Source organism: Castor canadensis, chromosome 11 (genome assembly GCF_047511655.1).
Source record: "Castor canadensis chromosome 11, mCasCan1.hap1v2, whole genome shotgun sequence".
NCBI classification, from domain to species: domain Eukaryota; kingdom Metazoa; phylum Chordata; class Mammalia; order Rodentia; family Castoridae; genus Castor; species Castor canadensis.
The window spans coordinates 127,944,182-127,956,708 of NC_133396.1; the positions used below are offsets into that span (position 1 = coordinate 127,944,182).

General features: G+C 44.1%; 1 protein-coding gene across 5 annotated transcripts in view; it reads left to right on the top strand.

Moving 5' to 3' along the window:
• Nucleotides 1–11,467, top strand: part of Pik3c2b (phosphatidylinositol-4-phosphate 3-kinase catalytic subunit type 2 beta) — a 67,153-nt gene extending 55,686 nt beyond the window's left edge. For 4 of the 5 annotated variants that reach the window (XM_074048553.1, XM_074048554.1, XM_074048552.1 and 1 more), the window contains 5 exons: nucleotides 509–626; nucleotides 2,129–2,210; nucleotides 2,628–2,734; nucleotides 4,320–4,448; nucleotides 6,019–11,467. In XM_074048553.1, coding sequence (XP_073904654.1) covers nucleotides 509–626; nucleotides 2,129–2,210; nucleotides 2,628–2,734; nucleotides 4,320–4,448; nucleotides 6,019–6,207 — 625 coding nt within the window. In that variant the 3' untranslated portion in view covers nucleotides 6,208–11,467. Of the gene's footprint in view, nucleotides 1–508; nucleotides 627–2,128; nucleotides 2,211–2,627; nucleotides 2,735–4,133; nucleotides 4,192–4,319; nucleotides 4,452–6,018 lie in introns of those variants that run through there. The other variant, XR_012439033.1, reaches the window with a different exon arrangement.
• Nucleotides 11,468–12,527: the final 1,060 nt, after the last annotated feature.

Here is a 12,527-nt window from a genome sequence, read left to right on the forward strand (position 1 = left end):
TTGTCCAAGTTACCTAGAGAAGTCAGATTCTTAGAGACAGAACCTAGAATGGTGGTTGAGGGGTTAGTGATTTCAGTTTGGGGAGATGAAAAGAGTTCTGAAGGGGAATGGTAGTGGCTTGTACAACACTGGGAATGCACTCAATGCTGCAGAACTGCGAACTTAAAAATACTGAAAATGGTCAATTTTATGTCATGTATTTTTCCACAATTAAAAAGTTTTCAAATGTAATTTTAACCTGGGGACTCCAAAACCCTTCAGGCACTTCTGAGGAGCCACAGAACTCTGCCCAAATATTTAGTTTTCTTATCTGAGGTCCCTGGAAGTGGGCAGTGTAAGCAGGTGTCAGACCTGGGCAGGGAAGCCAGGGAGAAAGAGGGGGTGAAGGGCCCTGGAAAGAAAAGCTGTTGGCAAAAGCCAGGTGGCTAGAAATGCCTATGAAATGTGGACAAAGCCTCACTTTTTTTCCCCATCTTCCCCTCCATCTGTGGTGGGCCTGACTCTCCAGCTTCCCCAGTCGCTTTGTGATCAGCCGTTCCAGGGGAGAGGTGGTGGCTGAGCGGCGGAGGGAGGAGCTAAATGGCTATATCCGGCCCCTGATCCATGCAGCCCCGGAGGTGGCCCAGGTGGGTCATGCTATCTCTGTTCCCAGTTGCAGGTGGGGGGGGGGGCAGTAGAGGACTTGGCTCTTCTATGTCCACCTGCTGAATGACCAATGCCTGGCTCTACAGAGGACACGTCCATGATGGGCCCAGCCTCATGTGGTCTACACATAACACAGTGAAATACAAAAATTACCACAACCTGGGGCCCAGAGAGACATTTACAGGCAGATGGGACCCCAGGGTGACTGGAGTTATTAGAACCAGAGGGAGGGAGGGAGAAAGGGAGGAAGAGAGGAAGGAAGGATGGATGAATGGATGGATTGTTGGTTTTCCTCTTGAGGAAGAAGATTTTTGAGCAGGTTGATGGTGTGTATACCTACCTAATATAGTCATCAGGAATCTCATTACTCCAGCCAATCATCTAAGTTCATTTTCTATGTTTCCTGCCTATTTGTCCATATAATCATGATTTTTACCATCTTATGCTGGTCGTAGCTTAAACTTAATTCTGCATTCTGAGACCTTTTTTCCTGAGCATTGGTAGTAAACAAGTGCTGTGACTTTAAATATCTGTACCGAATCAGACTACTGACTTGCAGTACCATGATCTCCTTACTATTGGGTTTTTTTTGAAAAATTAGAGTGTTTCCATTTTTTTCCACGAATAATGCTCAAGTGGGTACTTTCACATATTTAGGGTTTTTGTTTTGTTTCTGTTCCCCCCTAATTACTTAGGAAATGTTCTTCAGAGTAGGATTCCTGCTCTTTGTCCCAGGCTGGCACCAGCATTGCTGTGCTTGAGCAGGGTGGGTGTTGCTAGGGGAGGCAGTGTGGAAAAGAACAAGAGCAATAGCTTTTGACCTGAAGTGACCTACATTTTAGTTTGAAAACTTTCAAACATACAGAGAAGTAGAGAAACAACAGATTAGTGTCTATATAGTCATCCTATAAACAGTTAATATTTTGCCATATTTGTTTCATCTATCTTTATGAAATATTTTAAAGCAAATGATTGCATCTTGGAACCCTAAATACTCCTTATGTGGAGAAATGACCCAAGCCTTGTATGCACATATGAATAATAAAACAATAAAAAAAAACCTCCCTATGCATCCTAAAATATAATAACATGCTCTTACATAACTATAACGTCATGTAACACATAGCCCCATATTCAAAATTTTCCATCACTCCCCTAATTTTTTTTAAATTTGTGGTACTGGAGATCATACACACTAGACAAGTGCTCTACCACTGAGCTACATCTCCAGCTTCCCCCAAATTCTTTTGCTTGAGCCATCACCCAAATAGGACTTACATTTGGTTTTGTTTTTGAATAAGACAGGGTCTTCTTGCACAGTCCAGGCTGCCCTTTGAACTCGTGATCTTCCTGCCTCCTCCTCCCTAGTGCAGGGATCACAGGTGTGTGTCACCATACCCAGCTGATCCTTTCTTCTTTTTTATTTTTTTAATTGAGCTGTAACTTACTGAAGAATGACCCCTGTTTTCTGATTTCATTCCAGTGTGATTTGGTGTACACTTTCTTCCACCCCTTGCCTCGGGATGAGAAGGCCACAGGCACCAGTCCAGTTCCTAAGTCCTCAGGTACAGTACCTTCCTGAACACAGTCCTACTAACCTACCAAACCACCCAAGGCTCACCTCTCCTACCCCTACTTCTTCCCATTTCTCTTTCCTGGATTCATCTCCTGTTTCTTTTCTCGCTTGCTGGGGAATCTGGTTTCCCACTCAGGCTGTCACAGCTCAAGTCACAGCTCTGTGACTTGAGTTTCCCAGAGAATGGATATTCAGTTAGTGATTATACCTACAGATTGGGTAGACCTAGTCCAACCCAACTCTATCACATTCCAGAGCCCACGTGTCTAGATACCCTGTGAGGATCAGAAACCTAACGTGGAAGGGCTGGGGTAGGGGATCAGAAAGAAAGCAGGATACCTGCTGGGCTCTAGTCGGGGGCATGGCTGGCCTGCTGACTTTTTTTTGGCTTCTTTTGTTCCTACAGACAGCACGTGGGCCAGGCCAGTTGGGAAGGTGGGAGGGGAGGTGAAGCTGTCCATCTCCTACAAAAACGATAAACTCTTCATCATGGTTATGCATATTCGGGGCTTGGTAAGTACATTTGGTTCTTTGTCTGGTACTGTTCCCACTGCTCAGACTTTTCTGTCCCCTCTGTCCCGAGAGCAACCACAAAGCTTTACTGAGCATCCATCATGGCTCCACCCATGCCAGGCAATTCCAGACACAGCTGCTGGCTTCCTGTGGCCTTTGGCAATATTGGAAGTACTCTGAGTCTCATTGTTAGGAGGATAATGTTAGTACTATGGTTGCTATGGGGATTAAATGAGCTAATGCATGGAGAGCGCTTACCTTTCAGATTATTGTTGTTATGATGATCATAAAGGAGAGACCCAAGAAGCTTATTACCTGATTATAGTGATAAGGCAGCCACTTGACATCCTTCAAGCATAATCAAGACAGCATATAATTACTAAATTTTTGGTACAGATGCTAAATGGAAGGGGAAGGGAACTTTCATTGAATTCTTGCCATGTGCTGTACCCTGGATTGGGCATGTTGTGTAAATTGGAGCAGTGGCACATGGCGGAGTAGCGTGAGCTATGGAGTCAGGTCGATTTCACTTTTACACCATTGTTCAACAAATGTTCATCTGGTATCAACACATTAGCTCTGGATACAGGGGAAAATAAAACAAAATCCCACACTCAAAGAGAGCTCCCATTCTAGTTGAAAAAGGCAGACAGACAAAAGACAAACTGAGAAGTAAAATACATGGCATGTAAGATGTGGTGGGAGCAAGGCAAGAAATAAAGCAAAGAAGGAACCCAGGGTGGAATGAGGGGAGTCTCATTTGCATAGAGTGGTCAGGCCATTGATGAGGAGCTGGATCAGCAAAGATGGAAGGAGGTGAGGGAGGGAGCCACATGTATATGCCTGAAAGATGACTGCTCCAGACAGAGGGAGCAGTTAGACCCAAAAGCTCTGAGTTGTGAGACTGCCTGGGGTATGTGAGGAGCTGCAAGGGTCCAGAGGCTGAAGCAGATGGTGAGGATGGAGAGGGCATGGCAGAACACAACCACAGTAAGGACTCCAGCTTCTACCCTGAATAAGATGGAAATCATCAGAGGGCTATGGGTAGATCTGACTTAAGTTTTAAAAGGATCAACCTGGGAAGCTGAGAGTGTGGCTTAGCCGCTTAGCACACTCAAGGCCCTGGGTTGGGCCCAAGGCTTACAAAAAAGAAAAAGAATCAGTTGGGTGAATCAGTAGATGACTGACCTTGAGCAAGCAACCTAATCTCTCTGATTTATGTCTCCACCTCTTAGAAGTTAATAGATCAGATGACAAAAGAAGAAGCAGATGGGCCAGGGTGGGGTGGGAGTATGACGGTTCACTCAGAACAGACCACATAATGGGATTCCCTGAACATTTAGATAAAAAGTGTAAACTTAATTTAATAGGAGAGCTGATCGATTTTTTTTTTTTTTAGTAGGACACTTAACAAACATGATCACGGTAGATATTTTTACCAGTGAGCTGGGAAGCAGGTAAATAAATTAGGTGTGCATTTGCAAGAAGCCTGATGTGGGCGAGGAGCGTCTGAATGGGGTCTGATCACAAGAGTGGTGGCGAACAGCCAGGAATCATTATCTGCTCTGTTCTCATTCTGTTATAGCAACTGCTACAGGATGGGAATGACCCAGACCCTTATGTGAAGATTTACCTCCTTCCTGACCCTCAGAAAACCACTAAGAGGAAAACCAAAGTGGCCCGGAAGACCTGCAACCCCACCTACAATGAGATGGTGTGTAGGGAAAATGGTAGGGTAGGGCTGGGGTTGGCAAGCTGCCTGATAAATCAAGTTGTATTGGAAAGGCCACACCTGCTGATTTAGGTCGTCTGTGACTGCTTTCATGTTGCAATGGCAGGCTTGAGAAGTTGTGACATACACTGTACGATATTTACTATCCGTCTTTATGTAAAAAGCATTCTGATCCTTACGATTGGGATTTCCAAGCTGGGGCCTGGTCCCTAATCAGTGTGAAGGAGGAGCCTGCTGGTCCTGACAGAGACCCGAACAGAAAGCCTCACCAACTTGAACTCGGCAGAGAACAAAGTTCTCAAATGCTTCCTTGGATTCTGCACTAGAGAGAGAAAGTGGTCTTGGCCTCGGCCAGATCTAACCACCAGGAGCTTGAGCAACTATCTCTTTGTTGTTCCTGGGGAACTCTTTTTTTTTTTTTGCGGTACTGGGGTTTGAACTCAGGGCCCACACCTTGAGCCACCCCACCAACCCTTTTTTGGTTTTTTTTTTTTTTTCATTTTTCTTTTATTATTCATATGTGCATACAAGGCTTGGTTCATTTCTCCCCCCTGCCCCCACCCCCTCCCTTAGCACCCACTGCACCCCCTCCCGCTCCCCCCCCTCAATACCCAGCAGAAACTATTTTGCCCTTATTTCTAATTTTGTTGTAGAGAGAGTATAAGCAATAATAGGAAGGAACAAGGGTTTTTGCTGGTTGAGATAAGGATAGCTATACAGGGCATTGACTCACATTGATTTCCTGTGCGTGGGTGTTACCTTCTAGGTTAATTCTTTTTGATCTAACCTTTTCTCTAGTACCTGTTCCCCTTTTCCTATTGGCCTCAGTTGCTTTAAGGTATCTGCTTTAGTTTCTCTGCGTTAAGGGCAACAAATGCTAGCTAATTTTTTAGGTGTCTTACCTATCCTCACCCCTCCCTTGTGTGCTCTCGCTTTTATCATGTGCTCATAGTCCAATCCCCTTGTTGTGTTTGCCCTTGATCTAATGTCCACATATGAGGGAGAACATACGATTTTTGGTTTTTTGAGCCAGGCTAACCTCACTCAGAATGATGTTCTCCAATTCCATCCATTTACCAGCGAATGATAACATTTCGTTCTTCTTCATGGCTGCATAAAATTCCATTGTGTATAGATACCACATTTTCTTAATCCATTCGTCAGTGCTGGGGCATCTTGGCTGTTTCCATAACTTGGCTATTGTGAATAGTGCTGCAATAAACATGGATGTGCAGGTGCCTCTGGAGTAACAGTCTTTTGGGTATATCCCCAAGAGTGGTATTGCTGGATCAAATGGTAGATTGATGTCCAGCTTTTTAAGTAGCCTCCAAATTTTTTTCCAGAGTGGACCAACCCTTTTTTGTGATGGGTTTTTTTCGAGATAGGGTCTTGAGAACTAGTTGCCTGGGCTGGCTTCAAACAGCGATCCTCCTGATCTCTGCCTCCTGCGTAGCTAGGGTTACAGGTGTGAGCCACCTGCGTCCAACTTACTGCGAACTATTAACGCTCTCTCTCACTACTTCCCTTTCTTCCCAATGTCTATGTCCTGCAGTTGGTATATGATGGGATCCCCAAGGGAGACCTTCAGCAGCGTGAGCTCCAGCTGAGTGTGCTGAGCGAGCAAGGATTCTGGGAAAATGTGCTCCTTGGGGAGGTGCACATCCGCCTGCGCGAGCTGGACCTGGCCCAGGAGAAGACAGGATGGTTTGCACTGGGGTCTCGAAGTCATGGGACCTTGTGAGCCCAGCAGAATCACAACCCAGGACCCTGACTGGCAGCCAGAGCTAAGGGAAAGGATTCTTCCCGTGCTGGACTCTTCATTTCCTCGGGGTGGGGCAGGGCCCTCAGTGGTCCTCCTGGGTCCAAGTGGACCTGGCTCCATGAGAGGAGGCTGGTTTCTGCCACCCCTTCCTGTGCTGATCAGCCCCTTGGAAGCTGAGAGGTTGCAGCAAAGTTTTAAGTTTACCTTGTGTCAAGGGAGCAATGCCTGGTTTGGGGTGTGTGGGGGGTGGGCTGTATGAAGTAGCATTTGTGGGGAGGGTGGGTGGATATCTCTATTTTTATTTTTAAAAAATGAAATAGTAATGTTGTCCTAAGTGGGACAGGAAGCTTTGCAAGAAGGGACATTCATATGCCTCAGAAGGCAAGAGAGGAAGATTATTTGGACTTTTTGTATGATGAAGGTTCTTATTGGACTTTTCCCTAGGATATTTTGGGTTTTGTTTTCTAGCTATAGGAACTATTGAGGAGGGGCCCAGTGGGTCCTCGGTCAAGCCCTCCCTCTCTAGGGTAAGCTGGGGAGAGACAAGGAGGGAGGGTTGCCTGTACTGGACTGAGGCCCCTGCTCCTGGGCCCTTACAATTTTGCCTCCAAAGGAGAGCAACAAGATACCTACGTGTGTAAGGAAGGGCCTTCCGTGTGGGGTTCCACCAAGGACCTGTATCGAGGGACCCATGCTCTTTAGGGAGGAGTTTTTCCTCTTCTCTTCTGCTCTGTTAGGACTTGACCTGCATACTGTCTTCTCCCCCTGCCCCTTCATTCTGGGCCTCAGGTGGGCCATCTGGTCCCTGTGACTACGCTGGGGGTGCTCCCCCCATAGGTCTCTTTTTTCCTGGTGGGACAAAATACTGACCCAACCCTTAGATTTAGTTTCACCCAAGAGCATCATTGCCCTGGACCTAGGCCTATAGGCAACAGATGCCAGTATGACTGCCTCCTGCATAGTTTCTGGACAGTGTAGTTTCTAGAAAGTACCTTCTCCTCTCCACTTTTTCTGTTGTGTGTTTCTTCTCTCCCAAACTGCCTTTCTGTCACATTTTTTTTTTCCTAAGGATTTCCCTCATTCTGTGGGGCCATAAACCTATTTAGTCTGGAGCCAAAGGGATGCCCACTCCACAGCAGACGGGAGTGGGGCTGGGGATTCCAGCAATGCTGCCTTTTCCAGTGCTCTTCCCTGGTTTGGAGGAGGCTGGACTGGAGCCATGATTGCCCCCCTGGAGCTGAGCTCAGGAGCTGAAGGGGAGAGACTGGGTCTCTTTATTCCCTACCAGATGGATTTAAAGTTCACTCTCACCTTTTCTCCAAAGGGTTGTTTTCCTTCAAGAAAAGAAGACTTTGAATTTAACAATAACCTTTTAAACCTGAATTGCTTGGATGTGTCCCCTAACTGGGAAAGGAGTTAAGGAGAGGAGGGGATGTTCTGTAAACTGTCCCTCACCAGCTTCCTCCCCAACTCCAGGGTTCAGAAATCCCCTTTTTGCAGACTTTTTCCTTTACTAGAAAAAGAAGCTCCAATTTATTAAAGCCATGGGGCAGCCAGGAAATTTAAATTTTTCTCTTAAATTAAAAATGCAGTCAGATGTGGTGGTACATGTCTATAATCCCTGCTCCAACTACTCTGGAAGCTGGAGATAAAGGGAACAGAATAAAAAGTTCTAGGCCAGCCAGGGGGAAGTTAGCAAGATCCTATCTCAAAAACAAAACAAGAACAAAAGGGCTGGGGGCATAGCTCAAGTGGTAGAGCGCTTGCCTGGCATGTGTGAGGCCCTGAGTTCAATCCCTAGTATTACAAAATAAATAAAACTGCCAAGGATAAAGCAGGTTGCTGAGGAGAGGGCTTGGGGGGAGTGGGGAAGAAAGGGGTGAAACCTTCCCAGATGTTTGGACCATAGATATGTTACCAGCTTTTGCCTGTAGCATATTTTATTTTGACCCTCTATGCCCTGATTTAGAGGTGTGTGTACTGTACCCACTTCCCAGACCCTTTGTATATTCTACTTTCTCCGGAATTGTATTTTCTAATAAATGACATTTGAGAAAAACAGAAATACCCATTTTTAAGATTAGATGATGTGCAGATGTTTAGATTAAAGCATCTGATGTACAAGATAAAAAATAATGGTTTAGTTTTACAAATGGTAACGTTTATATGCCCAGTGCACTGCAACAGGCATTGTTATGTTTCTCAGCCAAGTCTAGCCTCACAACAACTCCATCAAGCCTGTGTAATACGTGATAATGCTCAGTTTTCCGATGAAGAAATTGAAGCTCAGCCAGTCATTCTTGCAATTTGAACGTAGGTTTGTTTGACTCCAAATCTTGTGCAAACTCTCTAGGCAACGTGTCATACAGTCTTCCAGGTTGTTCTAAGAGTTGTTCATTTTCAGAGTGTTTTAACAGACATGATCAATTTTTTTCATCACAGCCTCCTTGGGATGTAGATATATCTCATTAATTCTGTCAACACACATTTACTGTTTCTAATGAATGTTTCTGCAATTGTGCACTGGGTCCTGTACAAGGTACCCAGCTGGGGGTTAGGAAAATAGATTGACGTTTCTTTGTGGTTAAGAAGCTTACTGCCTAGTGATGTTTAACCAGCCTCATTTTATGAAAGAAGCTGAATCTCTTGAGGTACCTGGCAACTATCAAGCTGTCAAAGCAGAATCATAACCCAGAACTGAGCCCCCAGGTACAAGGTGGAGGTGATGTGACCCTTGTTCAAGCATTTTACTCAGAAGTTTAAAAAATTCTCCAGTGGGGAGTCATATTTCATGCTGGGTGATTTTGTGGAGTTTCCAAGGGAGTTTTTAATAGTAAGCAGTAGAAAGTGTTACTTACTGTAACACTTAAAGTTCTCAGTTCTAAGTGGTTGAGGTGTTACAGCCAGTGTGAATAAGTCCCTCTGGACCTGTTAAGAGTTAGAAACTGAACCCTTGAATCCTTAGTTAAGGATATTTCTTGGCCAAAAGGGGTAGAAATCTGAACCCCCCCCCCAAGGGAGTGGGAATGAGAGAGCTGGGGAGTGGGGAAGAGGGATCACCCAGGGAGAAGAGAAACAAAAGAAGCCCAGGTGACCAGGTTTTCCAAGTTCAAAGAGGTGGCAAAAATGAAGGTACCCAACTTGTGGGTATTTGGGAGGGCAAAGGTTAGATTGAATTTGAAAGACAGCATTTTAAGTTGCAGGGTAATTCTGCAACTTAATTCTGGGACTTGTCTTCAGTGTTTCGTCTGTACAACAAACAATACTGTGAGCTTAGTTGGGTCAGGTGAGGTGTCAGCCCTGTGGCCACTCAGGCAACAAACATGGATCCTGTCCTCAAGGAACTCAATGTAGTAAGGGAGGCACCCATGGAAACACAGACAGTCATCTGTTGGTGGGTTCCTTATCTGTGGGTTCCATGCCCATGGCTCCAACCAAAAGAAGGATAGAAAATATTTGAATAAGAAAATAAAAGCCAGGGACCAGTGGCTCATGCCTGTAATTCTAGCTACTCAGGAGGCAGAGATCAAGAGGATCTTGGTTCAAAGCTAGTCCGGACAAATAGTTTGCAAGACCCTATCTCAAAAAACTCATCACAAAAAAGGGCTGGTAGAATGGCCCAAGATGTAGGCCATGAGTTCAAACCACCGTACTGCAAAAAAAAAAAAAAAAATTGGAAGCCAGCCTGAACTACAAAGACCCTCGAGGAAGGGAGGGGGGATAGAGAGAGAGACTGTACACAGACAATTCTTGAGATATTTTGCTTAGGTGGTACAGAAACTTGGGAGTTATGGGTTTTTTAAGGTAGGTGATATTAAACTATGCTAGATGTAAATTATTTGTGAGAGAGAAACTTGTGTGTTACAGAGGAGAAGGGATAACAGAGGCCAGGATTGCTCCAGTAGGAATGGAGAGTCATCCAGAAGACTTCTTGACTTCTAGTGAGACTGAAGGCGTAGCAGGTGGGTCCAGATACAGATGGATTTGGTGGTGATAAGATAAGGTGGTTTATGTTTGCATGGATTTTTCTCAGTGAACTATGACAGGATGTATCCTAGGTTGAAAATGTTTATTTATGGAGAATGCTAGAAATTTGAAGGAGGAAGCATTGGGACACAATCCTGGAGCATGGGAGGAGCAGAGCTGCTAGGGGACTGTATTCCATACTGATGACAGTGTGACGGAAGTCAGTATACTTGAGTGATTTTCTCAGCAGGATTCACTGCACGAGTGTAGACAAGGAATGAACACATAGTTAGGTTTATGTAGGGTTGGAATTTTGTCAGAGAAGAATATTGGAATAGGGAAGAGGCAAGAGAAAGAGGGGGGCAGTTTTAATTCCAGATAGGGAAGGAAGTGAAGAAAGTGATAGGTCACACACACAAAAAAAGTGATGTCAATGGTTTTTGGTTTCTCATGGTTTAGGTAGCTGAATAGGGACATCCGGGCAAGTGAGTTAGACAGACAGGAGGGGGTAGACAAAAGTGTGGGATACTTGGGAAAATAGGCAAAAGTTATGTACCTTGTACCTCAAATAAACATGAACTGCAGTTTTAATTTTCTGCTAAAGTGCCAATCAGCTTGCCAGTGCAAGGCCTTCATGTCTTCACCAGCTTGCACGTAGCTATGGCCACTCATTGTCATCTTTGTGTGCAGACTGCCCCTCTTCCCTCTGGCTAACAGCAGACTGGGAAAGGCTGGTTCACCCTCTCCCTCTTCCAGTTGAGACTATAAGGCAAAGTCTCCAATTCTCATGGGTTTCAAATACTTAATTTTCTCCCTCCCTCCCTTCGTTCCTTTCCTCTCAAATGCTTTAGGACTGCATTTTTTCCCCTTTAGAACAACTTCCAAAGTAAGAAAGAATAAAATTCTATCCAAGGACTAGATTCGAGGAAGTTTTAAGAAATATTTTTAGGGGCATGTGGTGTCACTCAGTGGAAAAGTTGATGTGGAATATAAAAGGCTTGATCACAGGAGAATGCTATTATTTTAAAGGATTACTCTTCCACTCATTCAGCAATTGGGAATCTATTTTGTGCCAGTCAACAACCTAGGTCAGGTATTCTTAAATGTTTTCAAAGTTTCCAGACCGATAGTAAACCCATTACATGTTAACGTAAATAACTTTTTAATGAAAAATCATTTTCAAAAGAGAAAAAGCCTATTGAGAAGAACGGCACTGTACATTTTAAAAGATGTTTTTAATATGTGGCTTAAGATAAAATAGTTATGAATCTAATATCTGGCTGTTTTTGCATTCAATCTGCTACCAGATCACACATTATGTATCCTGTACAGGACTTCATTATACACATGAGAAAATGAGAATGAAAAGGGAAAATAAAAGCTTAGAATTATTATGAAAATATTTTGATCTTAAAGAATCCTCTGAAAGAGTTTCAAAACAGTATCCTCGAGGGTGCCTAGCCCACACTTTGGGAACCGCTGTGCGAGTTACTAGGCTATAGCTCTGAAGGAGTACCAGGACCAACAGCAGGGCGCATTTACAGAGTGCAGTGGATTAAATTCTCTAACAATATACAATTATATAAGTGTTCAGGGGATCAATTTATTCTGATAGGGAAGGTCAGCAAAGGCTTCAAGTAGACTTTGACCTCTGAGTTGGACCTTGACACATAAGTATTTATATAACCAGGAAAGATGAAGGCTTTCCTGGCCAAGAAACTGCAAGGAAATGCATGAAACCAGAAGCACTAATAAGCCCAATGTTCTAGAGTATAACACGCATGGAGAGAGGTGGAGGAAGAGGAGGCTTGAATAGTATTGTGGGAGGACAGGCTGAATAGACCCTTTATTCTGTAGGCAATGGGAAACAATTGAAGATTGTAAAGTAGAACAGGACGAGAATATTAGCTAATGCTTGTGTCTCTACTCTGGGCAAGGCACTGTATTGATAGAGCATAGTTCTCTCACCAGCACATTTAAAGAGAAACTAATAAAATTAGCTTTGCTTTTCAACTGAGGGAACTGAGGCTTCCAGTAATTATTTTGCATATTTGGATCTCTTTTTCTATTATGAAAACGCATTAGTAATACATTTTTCTAAAGTTCTTAGGATTGATAAATTAGGTATTTCTAGATTTAGGTAATATAATGGGGTAAACAACAGAAACTGAGAACCTCCTGGTTTTCTACAGTGAAGTAGCTGTTCCTTGAACAAAGACGGAGGAGCAGCTGACCTCTTGACCACCCCACCTTCCCAGTTATGGTAACTTTTCTAGTTCTCATAACTATTTACCCTCCCTTCCTCTGCAATAGTCACTTGACTCCAGGGGCAT